Source organism: Piliocolobus tephrosceles, chromosome 1 (genome assembly GCF_002776525.5).
Source record: "Piliocolobus tephrosceles isolate RC106 chromosome 1, ASM277652v3, whole genome shotgun sequence".
Taxonomy (NCBI): Eukaryota; Metazoa; Chordata; class Mammalia; order Primates; family Cercopithecidae; genus Piliocolobus; species Piliocolobus tephrosceles.
This window is the reverse complement of record NC_045434.1, coordinates 210,817,611-210,840,104: the sequence shown is the minus strand read 5'-3', so window position 1 is coordinate 210,840,104 and position 22,494 is coordinate 210,817,611. Positions and strand designations below refer to the sequence as shown.

The window sequence follows — 22,494 nt, the reverse complement described above, 5'->3', positions numbered from 1 at the left end:
AGTACTTTGTGTAAACATTTGCAACTGTAATTCATTGAATGTGATACATGTATATACAAAGAAACATAAATAGTTGTCAATTAAATTATGACACATCATCATCAACTGGAACTGGAACTGAAATCACATACTGACTTTAGAAATGTGAAACAAATTTCGGGTATGGTGGCACTTTGGGAGGCCGAGGTGGGCAGATCACCTGCGGTCAGGAGTTTGACACCAGCCTGACCAACAGGGGTTAAAAATACAAAAATTAGCCGGGCATGGTGGTACATGCCTATAGTCCCAGCTACTCAGGAGGCTGAGACAGGAGAATCCCTTGAACTGGGGAGGCGGAGGTTGCAGTAACCTGAGATTGTGCCACTGCACTCCAGCTTGGGCAATAGAGCAAGTCTGAAAAAAAAAAGAAAGGAAAGGGAAAGGGAAAGGGAAAAGGAAGGAAAGGGAAAGGGAAAAGGAAAAGGAAAGGAAAGGAAAGGAAAGGAAAGGAAAGGAAAGGAAAGGAAAGGAAAGGAAAGGAAAGGAAAAGAGGAGGGGAGGGGAGGGGAGGGAAGGGAAGGAGGGAAGGAAAGGAAAGAAAGGAAAGAAAAGATAGAAAAGAAAGGTGGCTCGTGCCTGTAATCCCAGCATTTTGGAAGGGCGAGGCGGGCAGATCACTTGAGGCCATGAGTTTGAGATCAGCCTGGCCAACACGGCCAAACACTGTCTCTACTAAAAATAACAAAAATTAGCCGGGCATGGTGTCTTCGCACGCCTATAATCCCAGCTATCCCTTGAACCTGGAGGTGGAGGTGGCAGTGAGCTGCACATTGCGCTACTGCACTCCAGCCTGGGGGACAAGAGCGAGACTCCGTTTCAAAAAAAAGAAACAAAAAGTGTGCCTTAAAATAGATGAAGTACTGTATTATTATTATTGTTAGAGGGCTGGAGCCAGAACAAGTTAGCATTTTGTGCCTCGAGATTCAAATCCCAGGTCTACCATTTATTCCTTGGGTGACTTTTTTTTTGGCGGGGGGGAGGACAGGGTCTCACCCTGTCGTCCAGACTGGAGTGAGGTGGCACGAACTCGGCTCACCGCTACCTCCGCCTACCGGGTTCAAGCAATTCTCCTGCCTCAGCCTCCCGAGTAGCTGGGATTACAGGCGCGCGTTACTACCGCCCGGCTAATCCTTGAGTGACTTTAAACAAGATACTTGATCTCTCTGTGCCTCAGTTTCCTCACCCGCAGAATGAATATCAATAGTTCCTGCTACACCAAACTGTATGGGCTATTATTAAATATGTGAATACTCAGAAAGTACCTGGTACAAAGTAGCGCTATTACTGCTATTATTTAGAACAAAGTTATTGTTTCCAGGTTTGGAGGTGGGCTGGCGGAGGGAGGAGAGGACGCACCGGTCCGCCTTTCAGAAAAGAGATCCAGGCTTTACCCTGCCTCCCAAGTAGACTGGGCCCGGCATCCCGAGCCCCGCCCCCTCCACGCCCCGCCCCGCTCCGCTCTTGCTGGCCGAGACTCTGCGGTACTCTCGCGCTCTTTGAAAGTGCGCGAGCTCCGACCGAGACCCGGGCCGGCGGTTGGTCGGCCGAAACCATCTGCTACGCTACATGGGGGGAGGTCAGCGCCTATACAGCCACACTTTTTGCCATCTTCAGCTTTTCAGGCCTAGGTTCTGGTTTTATTTTAGCTGTCAGAGCTTCTCTGTAGGCTCGAATTTCCAAGAGGCAGCCCGAGTCCCTGGGGAGAGGGTCATCGTGGCTCTCCACGGAGCCTTCCACCTCTGGACGGGCAACCGGTGGGAGAAGACGCCGGTGGGCGGGGGGAAGGAGGCGGCCCTAGCGCCATTTTGTGGGAGCGAAGCGGTCGCTGGGCTGCGCTTGGGTCCGTCGCTGCCTCGGTGTCCCTGTCGGGCTTCCCAGCAGCGGCCTAGTGGGTGAGTCGCGGAGCCTTCTCACTGAGGATGCCGTAGGTGCTTCGGCTCCCGCATTGGGGCTGCCCGAGGCGGACGCAGCGGCTTCGGCCCCTGCCCCGGGATGTGAGTGGTGAGACCGGGCCTAGTTCTGCCCGAGCGGGCTCGCGCGGGAGCGTCGTTAGGTCCGGGCACAGGGAGGCCGCTGGTGCCGAAACGGGGAGCCGGGCCCGTGGTGCCGCGCAGGCTGAGGCGGAGGTTGGCCCCGGACCCGGACAGTGCCGGAGCCTTCGGTACTTTGTACCCCGAGGGACGCTGCCACCTCGGGCCTGGTGTTCCTGCGCCCCACCCCGGGCCGCGCTGCGAAACTCCTCCCTCGGCTGGCACGCGCGGGCTTCTGGGAGGCGGCGGCCAGCTCCTCCAGGACCTGTCGCCGCCGGCCTTGCGGCTCGGGCTCACAGAGCTCCCGGAAGCTCCAAAATGAGGAACAGAGAAGAACTTTTCTCCTGTTCTTTACACCTGATTCACTGCCCATATTCAGTCTTCAGGTTCAGCTGATGGATCTCTTGCTTAGGAAAATCGACTTGGACCCATCACGCCCATACCGCAGCCAGTTAGGCTCTTCCCCACCTTCAGGATTACTTAACGACTTCCACGATGGTCATAAAATAGCTACTGTTTATTGTTCCCTTGCATACCCCAGCTTGTAACCAGCAAGCCACGTTGGACTCAGTATCAGTACCTGACGCATCATAAGCCTTCAGGGAAAGTTTTTTGAATGAATGAACTGGCGAAGCATCAGATTTTGACAGGAAATCACTACCCTTACCTTCATCTCGTCATTTTTCAGAGATAAGCAATGCATGTAGGAATCCAGACAATTTTTCTGAAAGTCAGAACACTAACATGGTTTGGGTATTATCGTTATAAGGAAACAGTTACTGTGACGTCAATGTTGTTCATTCATATCTTTTTTCCCTTTAAGAAAAGTGAAAGATGTCTGAATATATTCGGGTAACCGAAGATGAGAACGATGAGCCCATTGAAATACCATCGGAAGACGATGGGACGGTGCTGCTGTCCACGGTAACAGCCCAGTTTCCAGGGGCGTGTGGGCTTCGCTACAGGAATCCAGTGTCTCAATGTATGAGAGGTGTCCGACTGGTAGAAGGAATTCTGCATGCCCCCGATGCTGGCTGGGGAAATCTGGTGTATGTCGTCAACTATCCGAAAGGTTTGTTACTATTTGGCTTTGTAATCATGCTGAAGTGTGGTCGGGTGTGTGTCTCATACATGGATCTTAGCCTCGTTTCCTGGCAGAATGTCTCCTGTAACTTAAGTATTTCCTTGAACTTCACTTTCACTGTTAGACAAGTTTGGAAGACCATGAGTCTAAATTTATGGAAACTGGGGATTATAGATCATTTTAAAAGAGAAAGCGATGTATTTAAAAATATCTGAATAAGCTTTGCCAAGTTGATGCCAAATTTAAGGAATTACTAATAATGTTTTGCGCTTTTGCGCTTCTATCAGTGTTGTAAATAGATTCTTCTGAAGTGCTCCAGTATTTGGATTTGATCATTGTCCTTTTGGTCTTACATCATTCATTCGGCACATGTGACTTCATTTCTTCCCTTAAATGAACAAACAGTTGCAGTAGCCAAATCTTGAATTAGTGTAGTTCCAGTTACAATTTCGAGGTTCTGGTCTTATCCTTCTCGCTGCCTCTTATCACTGATGTTCTAAATCTAAGAAAAGGAAGCATGAAGTTTAAGAAGTGTGCCAAAGAAATAGCTAATTTTCGCATTTTGAAGTAGTGTACTGTTAATAGTCGATCTGTGTGTTGCTTTTATTATAACTTGGTATTGCAACAAAGTCTATCAAATTTGGTCAGTATGCAAGACACTCTTTTACATGTGTAGAAAAACTTTAGGGCCAGGCACAGTGGCTCACGCGTGTAATCCCAGCACTTTGGGAGGCCGATGCGGGTGGATCACCTGAGGTCAGAGTTTGAGACCAGCCTGGCCAACATGATGAAACTCTATCTCTATTAAAAACACAAAAAATTAGCTGGATGTAGTAGGTGCCTGTAATCCTAGCTACTCCGGAGGTTGAGGCAGGAGAATCGCTTGAACCGGGAGGTGTAGGTTGCAGTGAATAGAGATTATGCCATTGCACTCCAGCCTGAGCAACAAGAGCGAAACTCCGTCTCAAAACAAAAAGAAAAAAAACGAAAACAAAAATTAGCTGGGCGTGGTGGCGGGCGCCTTGTAGTCCCAGCTACTCGGGAGGCTGAGGCAGGAGAATCGCTTAAACCTGGGACGCAGAGATTACAGTGAGCTGAGATTGCGCCACTGCACTCCAGCCTGGGTGACAGAGCAAGACTTTGTCTGAAAAAATAATAATAATAATAATTAATGTAAACTGGGGATTTTTAGTATGCTGTTTCTTCAGCCATCAGGTATAGATTAATATTTACCCAAATTTAAAATGTCAGGCTGGGTACAGTGGCTCACACCTGTAATTCCAGCACTTTGGGAGGCTGAGGTGAGCAGATCACCTGAGGTCCGAAGTTCAAGACCAGCCTGGCCAACGTGGTGAAACCCCGTCTCTACTGAAAATACAAAACTTAGACAGGCACGGTGGTTTGCACCTGTAGTCTCAGTTACTGGGGAGGCTGAGGCAGGAGAATTGCTTGAACCCGGGAGGTAGAGGTTGCAGCAAGCTGAGATGGTGCCACTGCTCTCCAGCCTGGGCAGCAGAGCGAGATACCGTCTCAAAAAAAAAGAAAAAAATGTCATTTAATTTATCTCACCAGGCCGGATACAGTGGCTCACACCTGTAATCCCAGCTACTCAGGAGGCTGAGGCAGGAGAATCCCTTAATCACTTGAACCCAGGAGGCAAAGGTTGCAGCGAGGGGAGATTGCACCACTGCACTCCAGCCTGGGTGACAGAATGAGAATCCGTCTCAAAAAAAAAAAATTATCTCCCTTTCCCTTCTAAATAGCCTAAGGTTAAGGTTATATAGGAGTTTTTAGTTGTTGTTGTTTGTTTTTTGAGATGGAGTCTTGCTCTGTCACCCAGGCTGGAGTGCAGTGGCGCAATCTTGGCTCACTGCAGTCTCCACCTCTGGGGTTCAAGCAGTTCTCTGCCTCAGCCTCCTGAGTAGCTGGGATTACAGGCGCCTGCCACCACACCTGGCTAATTTTTATATTTTTATTTATTTATTTTATTTTATTTTATTTTGAGACAAAGTCTCGCCCAGGCTGGAGTGCAGTGGCACAATCTTGGCTCACTGCAACCTCTGCCTCTTGGGTTCAAGCAATTCTCCTGCCTCAGCCTCCCAAGTAACTGAGATTACAGGCGCCTGCCACCGAGCCCAGCTAATTTTTTTGTGTGTTTTTAGCATAGATGGAGTTTCACCATCTTAGCCAGGCTGGTCTTGAACTCCTGACCTTGTGATCCACCCGCCTCAGCCTCCCAAAGTGCTGGGATTACAGGTGTGAGTCACCACGCCCAGCTGGTTATGTTTTTTTAAGTAAGCCAAACTTTCGGTTTCTTTTTCTTTTTTGAAATTAGAGATGGGGGCTATTGCTCTGTTGCCTAGGCATATTGTAGTGGCTGTTCATAGACACCCTGCAGCCTCAAACTCCTGGACTCTAAGGCATCCTCCTCAGCCTCCTGAGTTGTTGGAACTTACAGGCATACACACTACTGTGCCTCATTTTCCGTTTTATTGCAAAAGCTGTATATTTGTTGAATGTTTAGGAAAGATAAAAGTTAAATCTACATCAGGAGATACAAGTTGCTGATAGTTAAAGTCAAAGTGAAGTAGAATTATTTTTGTTTTGATAAACCTTTTAAGAGAGAGAGATTGTAATCTGGAAGTACTGCAAAAAACAAAATTGGAAATCACTGAATTTCACCAGAAAAGCACCTCAGACACAAAACTTAAGCCTTTATTCTGTCCTCTAGAGCAAAAATCACTTGCCAAGTTTTCAGTGTCTTACTCTTCTTAAGAGTCTTTTTGCTTCTCATTTCTAGATGTAGGAGGTAGTGTTTTTAAAGAAGTGCTAAGTCTGAAAGGTTTCTGCTCATTTTATTTAGATAACAAAAGAAAAATGGATGAGACAGATGCTTCATCAGCAGTGAAAGTGAAAAGAGCAGTCCAGAAAACATCCGATTTAATAGTGTTGGGTCTCCCGTGGAAAACAACTGAACAGGACCTGAAAGAGTATTTTAGTACCTTTGGAGAAGTTCTTATGGTGCAGGTAAACTTCGATTGCATCAAACAGGTTTTCTTTACAGTGAATGAGCATCTAGCATTTATTTATTGGTATACATAGAGATGGGGTCTCACTATGTTGCCTGTGCTCTGGTGTCGAACTCCTGGGCTCAAACTGTCCTCCCGCCTCAACCCCCGTGTACTGAGCCACGATGCCTTAGCCACATTCTTGTTACTTTTTGTTTTTTTTGGAGACCAAGTCTCACTTTGCTGTCCAGGCTGGAGTGCAGTGGCACTATCTTGGCTCACTGCAAACCTCTACCTCCCGGGTTTAAGCGATTTCTCCTGTCTCAGCCTCCTGTATCTGGGATTACAGGCGCACATCATCATGCCTGGCTAATTTCGTATTTTTAGTAGAGACGGGGTTTCACCAGTTGGCCAGGCTGGTCTTGAACTCCTGACCTCAGGTGATCCACCCGCCTTGGCCTCCCAGTGCTGAGATCACAGGTGTGAGCCACCGTGCCCAGCCATATTCTTGTTATTTTAATGGCACTGTACTTCCTGTTACACAGATGATACTTCCAATATTTGTTGTATTTATACATATATCTTGTACTCTATATTATTGCCTTCAATATTGTAAAATCCTATTGTTGCATGAAGGCTTAAGGGAATTAGGTGATAATAGCTTTTTATCTTTGAATTCATTCTAAGGCATTCTGTTAAAATCCTGTTGGCCGGGCGCGGTGGCTCAAGCCTGTAATCCCAGCACTTTGGGAGGCCGAGACGGGCGGATCACGAGATCAGGAGATCGAGACCATTCTGGCTAACCCGGTGAAACCCTGTCTCTACTAAAAAATACAAAAAACTAGCCGGGCAAGGTGGCGGGCGCCTGTAGTCCCAGCTACTCGGGAGGCTGCAGCAGGAGAATGGCGTGAACCCGAAAGGCGGAGCTTGCAGTGAGCTGAGATCCGGCCACTGCACTCCAGTTTGGGCGACAGAGTGAGACTCCGTCTCAAAAATAAATAAATAAATAAAATAAAATAAAATAAAATCCTGTTGGGGTGACTCATGCCTGTAATCCCAGCATTTTGGTAGGCTGAGGTGGGAGGATTGCTTGAGGCCAGGAGTTCAAAACCACCTTGGCCAACATAATCCAGACTCAGTTTCTTTTTTCTTTTCTTTTCTTTTCTTTTTGGAGACAGGGTCTGGCTCTGTCAGTCAGACTCTAGAGTGCAGTGGTGCAGTTTAGGCTTGCTGCAACCTCCGCCTCCTGGATTCAAGCTATTCTTGTGCCTCAGCCTGCCAAGTAGCTGGGACTGCAGGCGCATGCCACTACACCTGGCTAATTTTTGTGTTTTTTGTAGAGATAGGGTTTCACTGTGTTGCCCAGGCTGGTCTTTAACTCCTGTGCTCAAGTTATCCACCCTCCTCAGCCTCCCAAAGCACTGGGAATACAGGTGTGAGCCACCACGCCTGGCCCCATCTTTCTGTTTTTTAAGAACTCAAAAACATTTCTGTTGAATAAGTGAGTTTTGCTCTATTGTTAACACGGTATGGATTCAATATTAACCTTCTTGTTTTTACTCTGAAGACTAACTTGGTTTAAGTTTTAAACAACTATCCAGTTGAAGCCATTCAAATTGTTTTTTAAAGAACTATGATTTGGGCATGGAGTGTGTATGTGTACTTTTAGAGTAAACTTAAATCATTCTTTCTAGGTCAAGAAAGATCTTAAGACCGGTCATTCAAAGGGGTTTGGCTTTGTTCGTTTTACGGAATATGAAACACAGGTGAAAGTAATGTCACAGCGACATATGATAGATGGACGATGGTGTGACTGTAAACTTCCTAATTCTAAGGTACTTGGGTCTGTGCTTTGGGATTTTTTGCTGACAAACTTCCTTAGAAGATTGTAAGATAAAATGTAAACACACTTAGAAAAGATAGTGGTAGGGTGTGACGTGAAATCCTTTTGTCTTGTTGAAGTCTTTGGCCCTTAATGCATGTTGAATATTTTATGCTTGTTTGAAATATTTAGTTTATTACTTCTCTCCAAACGAAAGCCTTGTTCATTTTGTTCTTCCTTTTCTTTTTGTTATGCATGGAAAAGAGGAAAGATTATTTGTCAAGTTAACAGTTTCTTACATAGTTATATGTTAAAACATAAAGACAATCAGAATACATACATTAATCTTGTTATAACGGCCTAACTTTTTCCAAGCAAACAAATAACATTTGCTTATTTGGAACATCATCATCTTTGCCAGGAGATTGCGCATTTATTGATTTTCTCAAATCCAAATACAGTCATGCGTCACATGGCAAAGTTCATCAGTCAGCAGCAGACCACGTGTACAGCAGTGGTCCCATAAGATTATAACACTGTTTTTACGGTACCCTTTCTATGTTTAGATACACAGATACTTACCATCATGTTACAGTCAGTCACCTACAGTGTTGAGTACAGTAACTTGGAAGTTTGTGGCCTGGGAGCAATAGGCTATACCATCTAGCCTAGGTGTGGGGTAGGCTGTGCTATCTGGGTTTATATGATGTTTGCACAACCATGATTTTTTGTTTGTTTGAGACAGAGTCTTACTTTGTTGTCCAGGCTGGAGTACAGTGGTGCGATCTCAGCTCACTGCAAGCTCCACCTTCTGGGTTCACGCCATTCTCCTGCCTCAGCCTACTGAGTAGCTGGGACTACAGGCGCCCGCCAACACGCTTGGCTGATTTTTTGTATTTTTAGTAGAGATGGGGTTTCACCATGTTAGCCAGGATGGTGTTGATCTTCTGACCTCATGATCTGCCCAGCCACTGCGCCTGTCCTTTTTTTTTTTTTTGAGACGGAGTTTTGCTCTTGTTGCCCAGGCTGGAGTGCAGTGGTGTGCTCTCCGGTCACTGCAATCTCCACCTCCCGGCTTCCAGCAATTCTCCTGCCTCAGCTTCCCGAGCTTCTGGGATTACAGGCGTGCACCACTATGCCTGGCTAATTTTGTATTTTTAGTAGAGATGGAGTTTCTCCATGTTGGTCAGGCTCGTTTCGAACTCCTGACCTCAGGTGATCCACCTGCCTTGGCCTCCCAAAGTGTGGGGATTACAGGCGTGAGCCACTGCGCCTGACCTTTTTTTTTTTTTTCTTTTAAGACGGAGTTTTACTCTTGTTGCTCAGTCTAGAGTGCAAAGGCGCAGTCTTGGCTCACTGCAACCTCCATCTCCTGGATTCAAGTGATTCTCCTGCCTCAGCCTCCCAAGATGCTGGGATTGCAGGCACCTGCAACCACACCCAGCTAATTTTTGTATTAGTAGAGCTGGAGTTTCACCATGTTGACCAGGCTGGTCTTGAACTCCTGACCTCAGGTGATCCACCGCCTCAGCCTCTCAAAGTGCTGAGATTACAGGCGTTCACCACCACACCTGGCCACAATGATGAAATTGTGTAATGGCTCATGACGTATTTCTCAGAACATATGTCCATCTTTATGTGATGCATGACTCTGTACTTTTGTAACTTAAAACGTTACTCTTCACTGAAGCCTTATAAGAAAAAAATGCTGATGCAAAAAATTAAGGGTATGTCTACTTTTTAATGATTCACTGCTATCCAAGGCAGAATGATTTTGTTATATCCCTTACCTTAATGCTTTTTTCATTGTTCATAACATATTTCTGAGTGTTTTTTCTTCCTTTTGATTTGATCAGCAAAGCCAAGATGAGCCTTTGAGAAGCAGAAAAGTGTTTGTGGGGCGCTGTACAGAGGACATGACTGAGGATGAGCTGCGGGAGTTCTTCTCTCAGTACGGGGATGTGATGGATGTCTTCATCCCCAAGCCGTTCAGGGCCTTTGCCTTTGTTACATTTGCAGATGATCAGGTATTTTTCTCCTTAACAATATGTCCCGACCAGGCGTGGTGGCTCATGCTTGTAATCGCAGCACTTTGGGAGGCTGAGGTGGGCGGATCACGAGGTCAGGAGATCAAGACCATCCAGGCCAACATGGTGAAATCCCGTCTCTGTTAAAATACAAAAAAAAAAAAAATTTAGCTGGGTATGGTGGTGCACGCCTGTCGTCCCAGCTACTCTGGAGCCTGAGGTAGGGGAATCACTTGAACCCAGGAGGTGGAGGTGGCAGTGAGCTGAGATCATGCCACTGCACTCCAGCCTGGTGACAGAGCAAGACTGTCTCAAAAAAAAAATATGTCCCAGGTAATTAGGTAATTTATCTTGAACATTTCCCATCCAGCTAATTGCTAGTTTTAGCTGAGTTTTCTGACCTTGTAAGATGTAGGGTGTATGGGCCTAGACGTTTGTGATACCTGTATCTGATAACCCAAATGTAATATTTTTAAGAAATCTAAAAGTAAATATACCTTTAGATAGTTTTCAGTATGTGGCATTTGGGAATGTTACATACCGTTTTTTGTTGTTGTTTTTTTTTTTTTTTGAGACAGAGTTTCGCTCTTGTTGCAAAACAAGACTGGAGTGCAGTGGCGCGTTCTCCGTTCACTGCAACCTCCACCTAATGGGTTCAAGCAGTTCTCCTGCCTCAGCCTCCCAAGTAGCTGGGATTACAGCCACCTGCCACCACGCCCAGCTAATTTATTGGTATTTTTAGTAGAGGCAGGGTTTCACCGTGTTGGCCAGGCTGGTCTCAAACTCCTGACCTCAGGTGATCCACCCACCTCAGCCTCCCTCCCAAAGTGCTGAGATTACAGGCGTGAGCCACCATGCCTGGCCATTTTTTTGTATCTTTAGTAGAGACGGGGTTTCACTGTTTTGGTCTGGCTGGTCCTGCACTCGTGACCTCAGGTGATCCACCCGCCTCAGCCTCCCAAAGTGCTGGGATTACAGGCGTGAGCCACCGCTCCCGCTCCTGGCCCTTTTCTTTTTTTTTTTTTTTTTTTTTTGAGACAGGGTCTCACTGTGTTGCCCAGGCTGGTGGAACATAGTGGTGTAATCAAAGCTCGCTATACCCTAGAACTCCTGGGCTCAGCCTCCAGGGGAGGATCCTCCAGCTGCAGCCTCCTAAGTAGCTAGGACAGGTACATGCCACTATGCCCAGCTAATGTGGCATTTTGTGGGGTTTTTTTGATAGAGGTGGGGTCTCCCTGTGTCCTCCAGGCTGCCAGGCTAGTCTTCAACTCTTAGCCTTACACAGTCCTCCCACCTTGGCCTCCCAAAGCGCTAGGATTATAGGCATGAGCCACCATGTCCAGCCTATGTCTTTTGAAAATAGACGGAAATATCACTGCTGCTATTAATAAAACTGAAAGCTGTATTGGGGGTTTAAATGAAATGAGCATTCATTAATTATTTTTCCTCTGGCTTTAGATAAATTAATGCTTATAATCTAAGTTTTGTTGCTACTTTAAATGTATGAATCAATGGTTTAATCTTTGTTTACATCCCTTATTTCTTATAGATTGCGCAGTCTCTTTGTGGAGAGGACTTGATCATTAAAGGAATCAGCGTTCATATATCCAATGCCGAACCTAAGCACAATAGCAATAGACAGTTAGAAAGAAGTGGAAGATTTGGTGGTAATCCAGGTGGCTTTGGGAATCAGGGTGGATTTGGTAATAGCAGAGGGGGTGGAGCTGGTTTGGGAAACAATCAAGGTAGTAATATGGGTGGTGGGATGAACTTTGGTGCATTCAGCATTAATCCAGCCATGATGGCTGCTGCCCAGGCAGCACTACAGAGCAGTTGGGGTATGATGGGCATGTTAGCCAGCCAGCAGAACCAGTCAGGCCCATCGGGTAATAACCAAAGCCAAGGCAACATGCAGAGGGAGCCAAACCAGGCCTTCGGTTCTGGAAATAACTCTTATAGTGGTTCTAATTCTGGTGCAGCAATTGGTTGGGGATCAGCATCAAATGCAGGGTCGGGCAGTGGTTTTAATGGAGGCTTTGGCTCAAGCATGGATTCTAAGTCTTCTGGCTGGGGAATGTAGGCAGTGGGGTTGTGGTTGGTTGGTATAGAATGGTGGGAATTCAAATTTTTCTAAACTCATGGTAAGTATATTATAAAATAGGTATGTACTAAGAATTTTCAAAATTGGTTTGTTCAGTGTGGAGTATATTCAGCAGTATTTTTGACATTTTTCTTTAGAAAAAGGAAGAGCTAAAGGAATTTTATAAGTTTTGTTACATGAAAGGTTGAAATATTGAGTGGTTGAAAGTGAACTGCTGTTTGCCTGATTGGTAAACCAACACACTACAATTGATATCAAAAGGTTTCTCCTGTAATATTTTATCCCTGGACTTGTCAAGTGAATTCTTTGCATGTTCAAAATGGAAACCATTGATTAGAACTACATTCTTTACCCCTTGTTTTAATTTGAACCCCACCATATGGATTTTTTTCCTTAAGAAAATCTCCTTTTAGGAGATCATGGTGTCACAGTGTTTGGTTCTTTTGTTTTGTTTTTTAACACTTGTCTCCCCTCATATACAAAAGTACAATATGAAGCCTTCATTTAATCTCTGCAGTTCATCTCATTTCAAATGTTTATGGAAGAAGCACTTCATTGAAAGTAGTGCTGTAAATATTCTGCCATAGGAATACTTGTGTCTACATGCTTTCTCATTCAAGAATTCGTCATCACGCATCACAGGCCGCGTCTTTGACGGTGGGTGTCCCATTTTTATCCGCTACTCTTTATTTCATGGAGTCGTATCAACGCTATGAACGCAAGGCTGTGATATGGAACCAGAAGGCTGTTTGAACTTTTGAAACCTTGTGTGGGATTGATGGTGGTGCCGAGGCATGAAAGGCTAGTATGAGCGAGAAAAGGAGAGAGCGCGTGCAGAGACTTGGTGGTGCATAATGGATATTTTTTAACTTGGCGAGATGTGTCTCTCAATCCTGTGGCTTTGGTGAGAGAGTGTGCAGAGAGCAATGATAGCAAATAATGTACGAATGTTTTTTGCATTCAAAGGACATCCACATCTGTTGGAAGACTTTAAGTGAGTTTTTGTTCTTAGATAACCCACATTAGTTGAATGTGTTAAGTGAAATGATACTTGTACTCCCCCTACCCCTTTGTCAACTGCTGTGAATGCTGTATGGTGTGTGTTCTCTTCTGTTACTGATATGTAAGTGTGGCAATGTGAACTGAAGCTGATGGGCTGAGAACATGGACTGAGCTTGTGGTGTGCTTTGCAGGAGGACTTGAAGCAGAGTTCACCAGTGAGCTCAGGTGTCTCAAAGAAGGGTGGAAGTTCTAATGTCTGTTAGCTACCCATAAGAATGCTGTTTGCTGCAGTTCTGTGTCCTGTGCTTGGATGCTTTTTATAAGAGTTGTCATTGTTGGAAATTCTTAAATAAAACTGATTTAAATAATATGTGTCTTTGTTTTGCAGCCCTGAATGCAAAGAATTCATAGCAGTTAATTCCCCTTTTTTGACCCTTTTGAGATGGAACTTTCATAAAGTTTCTTGGCAGTAGTTTATTTTGCTTCAAATAAACTTATTTGAAAAGTTGTCTCAAGTCAAATGGATTCATCACCTGTCATGCATTGACACCTGATACCCAGACTTAATTGGTATTTGTTCTTGCATTGGCCAAAGTGAAAAGTGTTTTGTTTTTGTTTTTGTTTTTTGTTTTTTGTTTTTTCTTTTGAAATCTAGTTTTGAATAAGTCTGGGTGACCGCACCTAAAATGGTAAGCAGTACCCTCCGGCTTTTTCTTAGTGCCTCTGTGCATTTGGGTGATGTTCTATTTACATGGCCTGTATAAATCTCCATTGGGAAATCATTCCTTCTAAAAAGATTATTTGGGAGAGTGGGCAAAATGTTGATTATTTTCTAATGCTTTGTAGCAAAGCATATCAATGGAAAAGGGAATATCAGTACCTTCCTAGTTTGGGATTTGAAAAGTGGAATTAATTGCAATAGGGATAAAGTAGAAGAAACCACAAATTATCTTGTGCCTGAAATCCATTAAGAGGCCTGATAGCTTTAAGAATTAGGGTGGGTTGTCTGTCTGGAAGTGTTAAGTGGAATGGGCTTCGTCCTCCAGGAGTTGGGGGAATGTGGTAACATTGAATAAAGTTGAATAAAATCGCTTACAAAACTCAGACTCTCACAATGCATTGTTAAGTATGTAAAAGCAATAACATTGATTCTCTGTTGTACTTTTTTGTAACTAATTCTGTGAGAGTCGAGCTCATTTTCTAGTTGGAAGAATGTGACATTTGTTGTGTTAGTAGTTAATGCCCTTACCTAATTAGATTATGATAAATAGGTTTGTCATTTTGCAAGTTACATGTTTTAAACATTTATAAATGAAGTCATCCTTTAGACTTGTAATCGCCACATTGTTTCATTATTTGGTTTCCTCTGTAAAGGGATCTTGAGTTGTTTTAATTTTTTTTTTTTATCTGCATCTAAATCTGCATGATTTCCAAACCCTGTACCATCTGAATTTTGCATTTTAGCACTTGCACTATTACTCAGCAGCAGTAACATGGTAACACTTAAAATGGTACTCGGGGACCTCCAAAGACTAAACTGACAAGCCTTCAAGAAGCCCAGGGGTAAGTTAACTTGTCGACGGCATGGTTTAATCCCTTCTTTACACTTGTGTAAATTTCAGTTACTGGTCTAGAAGGCTTTCAATGTTGAGTAGCCTTTTATTAACATGTTTATGGTACTGCATAGATATGGGTATTTATTTTACCCTAAAAAGATTTTGAAGTTTAGAAGTACTTAAACTATTTGGCAAAGATTTGTTTTTAAAAATCTATTTGGTCATCTAAATGCATTCATTCTAAAAAAATTTTTGAACCAGCTAAATAAAATTTTTTTTGACACCACAGTTTAGTGTCTGGAGTCTTACTGGAAAAACATGATTTCTTTTTATATGTGACATACAGATGCTGGAAAGTTACCTTTAAAAATTGAGTGTAAAGAAAGAAAATAAAAATTGAGTCTCAAGAAGTTGTACTTTATACTTTATATGCACCAGAGAAATGAGGCCAAGACTCACAGTAAACTTTTACATGGAATGTTAACTGTTAGACTAAAAAACTTGAATGTTAGCTGTTAAAACCTTTTAGGAAGGAATAGCCAGCTAAAATCAAATGAGATTTTTAAGGTTAAATCCACACTTAAGTTTTGTCCTTAGTAGGAAAAAGTAGGAACTACTCCATAATCCAAGAGAGAATGTGTAATAGTAAGAATGATTTTGTTGTTGAGTACGAGCAAAGTAGCTCCTAACTGTGTATTAGTGTTCTGTACTTGACTCAACTATTGTGTGATCTGTGCTCTTGTTAGGCATCACTGTGCCCAAGTATTTCATGTTCATTGTAAAGGGGAAAAAAATCACAGATTTATCTATAACGTCACCACTTATTTCTAATGCCATTTTTCATCTTGTGGAAATGCCACGTTTTGATTCAGTCTTCTGAATTTGAACGTTATTCAGGTTATTTCCAATTGCTGGGAATGTCCTTAATGCTAAAATAAATTCTTAACATTGAAATTGCTAAGTCAAAGGTTATGCATGCTTTTTAAGGGCTTTTGAAATGTATTGCCAGTCTGGCCTGCCACTCTCCCTGAACATGCCTGGTCTTGCTTAAAATGTATTGCCAAATAGTCCTTTAGTCATGTTGTCTTTAACAATATGAAATAGTACTACTATTCACGTTCCTTTTGTCTGACAATTTGATAAGTGAATAATTGTATCCCACCATTTTGTGGTACTGGTTTTTTACATGGAAATTTTAGTCAGTACCTGGGCTGAAGTATCATGTTTCCAGCCTACCTACCCAAAAAGATGCAAGGTTATCCTTGAATCAATACTGCTATAATATATAAAGCACTTACAGAGATCAATAAGAACAAGTTTAAAAACAGTCAAAGACCATGGACAGGCAGTTTACAGAAATGCCAACAGCCAGTATGAAAAGAGACTGGCCTTTTAAAGTAACGAAATATAATTTGAGCAATGACATTACATTGGGTTGGCAAAGGTTCTATCACTCGTAGCTTATTCCCCTTGAGTCGGTGGGTAAGGTTGGAATTAAACTGGTAAGTGGAGAAATGACAGCAGTCTCACCTGGAGTCTGTTTTTTGGGTGGAGCAACAACTGCCATGTTCATAATAATGATTAATGCTTCTCAGGTCACGTTGCTGCCAAGGTCTTCACAGGCATTTCTAAAAATGAGGAATCCTTGACTGACTGCAGACACGCGAATTAAAAATTACTAATTATGTTCTTGATCCAGGGAATATAGTTAATGACTTTTGTGTAGACTCCATACTGACCTGCTTCCCCACAATTCATGGAACCCCAGGACACTATTCCTCCCACAAACCACCTCTGTGTTTCATGATCTAGAAACACCAGTGCCCCTCCGCTGTCACCTCTGCAGCTATCCTTGCCCCCACTTTCTAGGCCAGCGCAAAGCATGTTAGCAGTTATACTTCCCCCTGGATAGGGTGGCTTTTCATATGCAGCAGTACATTTTTGATGGTCAACAATTGGTATGTCGACATACATTAGATTTCTAGCAAGAAAGCCTCTTTGGGTTAATCCCCATCCAGATGCAGTTCCAATGTCATCTGTCCTCATAAAGGATTCAGCTTCTTTTCTTGGCAGACAAATAGGCGTGATGTTGCTATTGATTACAACTTTGTTATTCAGTTTAATCAGTGCTATGTCATTGTCAAAGCCAGCATCATGAGTATAACCTTCATGTATAAAAACAGCTTCAGCCCAGGCTTGTGTATAATGAGGTGATAGTCTCTTCAGGGCGCCCATTCGAATGTCCAGGGAGGATGCATCATGTTTTTGCTCATATACGGCATGAGCAGCTGTTAGGACCCAGTTGTCATATAAAAGTGCACCTGCTGCTGTGTTTCCACCTAATATCAGGACTTGCCAAGGAAAATCACCAGGTTTTGCCTTTTGCCCTCCATATATACGCCCTCCTGTTGTACGGGCTGATAGTCCACAAACTGAGGGGAAAAAGCAGATAGGCAGAGAGCCTTTGTAAAAATGTCAGTCGTGTTTTTCTTAAATTATGACCACTTTCAAGTATATATTCGATGTCAACCAAAAATTACATGAATTGGGGGGTGACCACCTATACAGGCAAGTGAGGCTATTTTAAAACATCACAGTTCAAACACCTGATAAAATCTTTTGGTATTTCTTAGCTCCTCAGAAAACGAGATTAGTGAAAACTGACTTTCAGAAGTTATTTTGTTTTGCTAAAATAATTTGGTCTGTAAGATTGGGAAGGCAGGGCGTGGTGGCTCATGCCTGTAATCCCAGCACTTTGGGAGGCCAAGGCAGGCGAATCACAAGGTCAGGAGATCGAGACCATCCTGGCTAACATGGTGAAACCCCGTCTCTACTAAAAGTACAGAAAGGGAGCCGGGTGTGGTGGTGGATGCCTGTAGTCCCAGCTACGCGGGAGGCTGAGGCAGGAGAATGGCGGGAACCCGGGAGGCAGAGCTTGCAGTGAGTTGAGATTGTGCCACTGCACTACAGGCGGGGAGAAAGAAAAAATGTCCCCCAAAAAAAAAAAAAAAAATGGGGAAAATTGGCTGGGTGCAGTGTCACACCTGTAATCCCAGCACTTAGGAAGGCTGGGGTGGGTGGATCACCTGGGGTCAGGAGTTTGAGACCAACCTGGCCAACATGGTGAGATGCTGTCTCTACTACATATACAAAAATTAGCCGGGCATGGTGGTGGGCACATGTTATCCCAGCTATTCGGGAGGCTGAGGCAGGAGAATTTCTTGAGCTTGGGAGGCAGAGGTTGCAGTGAGCCAAGTCACACCACTGCACTCTACCCTGGGCTACAAGAGCAAAACTCCATCTCAAAAAAAAAAAAATTAGGAAAATTAACAGGGCAAGCAGGCATTGTCTGAGCAGATGGACTGGATGATGTGCATAGGAATTAGAAGGACATAACCTTTCACTGTTTCTGTTTTCCTACTTGTAAAATGGGTATTTATGTAATCCTAGGAAAGCAGGAACTAAAGTCAGTATCAGGATTTGCAAAATTACTTTTACCTTTGAACATACAAATGTTTTAGACATTAGAATGTTGCAGTTGTGGCTAGGACCCTGCAGGTTCCAGAATTATATTTTTGGTCTAGTTGATTCTTCCAAACTAAGTTTTCTATCTTTATTGCAAATTAAATACAGCCATTAATGTAGCATATGTTTCCTGTTGTGGTAGTGCACTTGCATTAAAACCTACAGACTGGGCCAGGCACGGTGGCTCACACCTGTAATCCCAGCACTTTGGGAGGCTGAGGCGGGTGGATCATGAGGTCAGGAGATCGAGACCATCCTGGCTAACACAGTGAAACCCCGTCTCTACAAAAATACAAAAAAATTAGCCGGGAATGGCGACACGCGCCTGTAGTCCCAGCTACTGGGGAGGCTGAGGCAGAATGGCGTGAACCCGGGAAGCAGAGCTTGCAGTGAGCCGAGATCGCGCCTCTGCACTCCAGCCTGGGCAACAGAGCGACTCCGTCTAAAAAAAAAAAAAACTGAGTCAAATAACACAAGGATAATTAATATATTATTATCTTTCTGATTTTTTTTTTTTTTTTTTTGAGACGAGTCTCGCTCTGTCACCCAGGTTGGAGTGCGATGGCACAATCTCGGCTCACTGCAAGCTCCGCCTCCCGAGTTCACGCCATTCTCCTGCCTCAGTCTCCTGAGTAGCTGGGACTACAGGTGCCCGCCACCACACCCAGCTAATTTTTTGTATTTTTAGTAGAGACGGGGTTTCACTGTGTTAGCCAGACTGGTCTCTATCTCCTGACCTCGTGATCCGCCTGCCTCAGCCTCCCAAAGTGCTTTTTTTTTTTTTTTTTTTTTTCCTGAGATGGAGTGTCGCTCTGTTGCTCAGGCTGGAGTGCAGTGGCAAGATCTTGGCTCACTGCAAGCTCCATCTCCCGGGTTCACACCATTCTCCTGCCTCAGCCTCCCAAGTAGCTGGGACTACAGGTGTCCGCCACCACGCCTGGCTAATTTAAGTAGAGACGGGGTTTCACCATGTTAGCCAGGATGGTCTCGATCTCCTGACCTCGTGATCCACCCACCTCGGCCTCCCAAAGTGCTGGGATTACAGGTGTGAGCCATCATGCCGGGCCCCAATTTGTGTTTTTTAATAATTCTACAGAGGGGGAGGTTGCAGTGAGCCGAGATTGCACCACTGCACTCCAACCTGGCGACAGAGCGAGACTCCCTCTCAAAAAAAAAAAAAAAAAAAAAAAAATTCTACTCAACTATTATCTTTGGAGCCAATTCTGGTTTAAAAAAATAAAGTGCTATTAAAAGGTAGATTGCATTGATGTTAAAAGACTAGATGTTGAAAACAATTGCTTGGGGAAATTATTAGCTTTGGGTTTTAATAGCATTTTAACATAGTAACTCAACGGAATAACTCGTATTTATAAATGTATAAATTGTTCAAGATAATTTTTTAAATCCTTTTTTTTTTTTTTTTTTTTTTTGATACGGAATTTCACTACTGTTGCCCAGGCTGGCGTATAATGGTGCGATCTCAGCTCATTGCAACCTCCACCTCCCAGGTTCAAGCGATTCTCCTGCTTCAGCCTCTCAAGTAGCTGGGATTACAGGCATGTACCACTACGCCCGGCTAATTTTGTATTTTTAGTAGAGACGGGATTTCTCCATGCTGGTCAGGCTGGTCTCAAACTCCCAGCCTCAGGTGACCCACCTGCCTTGGCCTCCCAAAGTGCTGGGATTACAGGCATGAGCCACACCTAGCCTAAAAATCATTTAATTTTTTATGCTTGCCTAGTTATAAGGTCAAAAATAATCAAATGACTGATGCAGTCAGCACCTAACAACCTCTGTATATGGAAAGGGGGTAATGAGAACATATTATTTGGAAATAAGAACTTAGCCTAAGAGCCAAGTGCTGAAGTTACATTTCTGCCTACCACAGCTAAAGCTCTCCTTACTGCCTCCTACCCAGTTCTACTTTGCATCAGTTTCCAATCTCTTGTGTAAATGTGTCCATTACCAGGCTCACAGACTGGCAGTGATCTTTCTCCTTTGGAGCTCGTCCAGAATCCATCAGCCTCACACACATATTTACCTGCAAATCATTGGAAAAGCAAAAATGTTTAACTGCATGTATAAGATGGTTGTCATTTGCTTGAATACCCCCTTGAAAAATGTTGATTCTTGAGCATCTGTGGGAAATAGAGGTGTCTGAAGAACCATTTTACATGATTTCATATGTAGGAGGTCTCTGCATTACCATGTTTGCTTGCAAAGTGGAAACCTTTTAGATGTGTAACTTGAATATGTATCAAGATCTCAAGTGCTTAATGATAAGGTTTTGACTTGTTAAATTAAACCATTTGGAATATATTGTGTGTTTGTAGTCATTTACTAGATCTGTTTTCAGATTTTTGCAAATTGACATTAAAGTCACTTTAGCTATAATATTTCACTTAGCGTATGGGAGAAGTGACTTTTAATCTTTTGACTAGCCTTAGCCAAAAATGTTGGTTAAAGTTTATTTTCAGACCATGGGGGCTCAAGTTCCAAGTATTGCCCACCCCCAACTTTGAACAATATGCATACCATCATTCCCTTTCATTGTGTAGAAGGTCTCTTCACAGCTGTACTGAATCACAGCTTTGTAGGTGGTCACTTCAGGACCTGTGGTGTACTCCACTCGGCCACTGGGTAGATCATCAGGAGGGCCACAGTCAACAACTAAGAAAGAAGCGTGGGAGGGAGGAATCCGTTGATCATTTCAATGCTAACTTTCCAAAGGTCTGGAGAAGTACCTTTGGAAGGCCGAGGCGGGCAAATCCCTTGAGCTCAGGAGTTTGAGACCAGCCTGGGCAACATGGCAAGACCCCCTCTCTACAAAAGATTAAAAAGTCGAGCGTGGTGGCACGTGCCTCTTGTCCCAATTATTGGGAGGCTGAGGGGGAAGGTAACTAAATGGCTGAACTGAAGGGGAGCAGTCCATGCAGAGGAAGAGGTATGCTGCCTTTCCCGGAGGAAGAATTTGAAACCAGCGGAGCTCCTTAGCACCCTCACATCAAGTATAGGAAAGGTCTGCAGCAGAACAGCACGCGACACGGCACAGGCTGGTTCGATGTCAGGTTGCAATTCACAAGGCAGTAAGGGTAGAAAAGGACACGACAGTAAGATTGGAGGAGCCAGGCTTGGTGGTTCAAACCTGTAATCAGCATTTTGGGAGGCCAAGGTGGGAAGGTCACTGGAGACCAGGAGTTCAAGACCAACCTGGGCAATAGCAAAACCCTATCTACAAAAGGTAAATTGGCTGGGCTTGGTGGTATGGTCTCAGCTACTCTGGAGGCTGAAGCAGGAGGATCACTTGAGCCTGGGAGGATGAGGTTGTAGTGAGCTATGATCATACCACTGCACTACAGCCTGGGTGATTGATAGAGACCTTGTCTCCAAAACAAAAAATTCAGCTTATTCTTCCGATTCCTTTAATAAGTTGAAGTATTTAGAAAGACTTGGAAGTCTTTCTAAAGCTCGCTGGGCATGGTGGCTCACACCTGTAATCCCAGCACTTAGAGAGGCCAGGGCAGCCTGGGCAACATAGTGAGACCCCATCTCTAGGAAAAATTTAAAAGGAGCTGGGTATGTGGCACGTGCCTGTAGTCCGAGCTACTCAGGAGGCTGAGACAGGAGGATCACTTGAGCCCAGGAGTTTGAGGGTGTGTCATATGAGCCATGATTGAGCCACTGCACTCCAGCCTGGGTGACAGGGCAAGACCGTGTCTCCAAGAAAAAAATACATGATTTTTACTTCACAAAATGGTAATGTACATCATTATCCCAGTTTGGAGTGTGTGTATTACCACATAAAATCACCCCCCTTTCTACATACAGTAGTATATACTTGCTCACACGTGTGAATTGTGTGTAATTGGAGGGACACACGCCAAAAGAGTAACGATTAGGCCGGGCCCGGTGGCTCACACCTGTAATCTCAGCACTTTGGGAGGCCAAGGTGGGTGGATCACTTGAGATTAGGAGTTCGAGACAAGCCTGGGCAACATGGTGAAACCCCGCCTCTATTAAAATTAAAAAATGACGGGGTGTGGTGGCAGGCACCTCTAATCCCAGCTACTGGGGAAGCTGAAGCAGGAAAATCGCTTGAACCCTGGAGGAGGAGGTTTCAGTGAGCCAAGACTGTGCCACTGCACTCCAGCCTGGGCGACAGAATGAGACCCTGTTAAAAAAAAAAAAAAAAAGCCGGGCGCGGTGGCTCAAGCCTGTAATCCCAGCACTTTGGGAGGCTGAGACGGGCGGATCACGAGGTCAGGAGATCGAGACCATCCTGGCTAACATGGTGAAACCC

The 22,494-nt window shown here is 44.2% G+C and overlaps 2 protein-coding genes across 3 annotated transcripts in view; one reads left to right on the top strand and one right to left on the bottom strand.

Moving 5' to 3' along the window:
- Nucleotides 1–1,803: 1,803 nt before the first annotated feature.
- Nucleotides 1,804–13,621, top strand: TARDBP (TAR DNA binding protein). 2 transcript variants are annotated; one of them, XM_023191940.2, is made up of 6 exons: nt 1,804–1,931; nt 2,893–3,141; nt 6,017–6,180; nt 7,856–7,996; nt 9,840–10,010; nt 11,560–13,621. In XM_023191940.2, exons 2-6 carry the CDS (start codon nt 2,904–2,906, stop codon nt 12,088–12,090), a joined length of 1,245 nt encoding a protein of 414 aa, XP_023047708.1. In that variant the 5' UTR covers nt 1,804–1,931; nt 2,893–2,903; the 3' UTR covers nt 12,091–13,621. The 2 variants fall into 2 exon arrangements, with proteins under 2 accessions (XP_023047708.1, XP_023047709.1); XM_023191941.1 differs by having other exon boundaries at nt 1,878–2,033.
- A 2,351-nt stretch (nt 13,622–15,972) lies between these two features.
- MASP2 (mannan binding lectin serine peptidase 2) overlaps nt 15,973–22,494 on the bottom strand; it is a 22,695-nt gene continuing 16,173 nt past the window's right edge. Inside the window, exons 9-11 of the mRNA XM_026447961.1 lie at nt 20,730–20,864; nt 20,161–20,235; nt 15,973–17,101 (exon numbers count right to left, since the gene is read on the bottom strand). Of these exons, the coding sequence (XP_026303746.1) occupies nt 16,338–17,101; nt 20,161–20,235; nt 20,730–20,864 (974 nt within the window). The 3' untranslated portion in view covers nt 15,973–16,337. The remainder of the gene's footprint in view (nt 17,102–20,160; nt 20,236–20,729; nt 20,865–22,494) is intronic.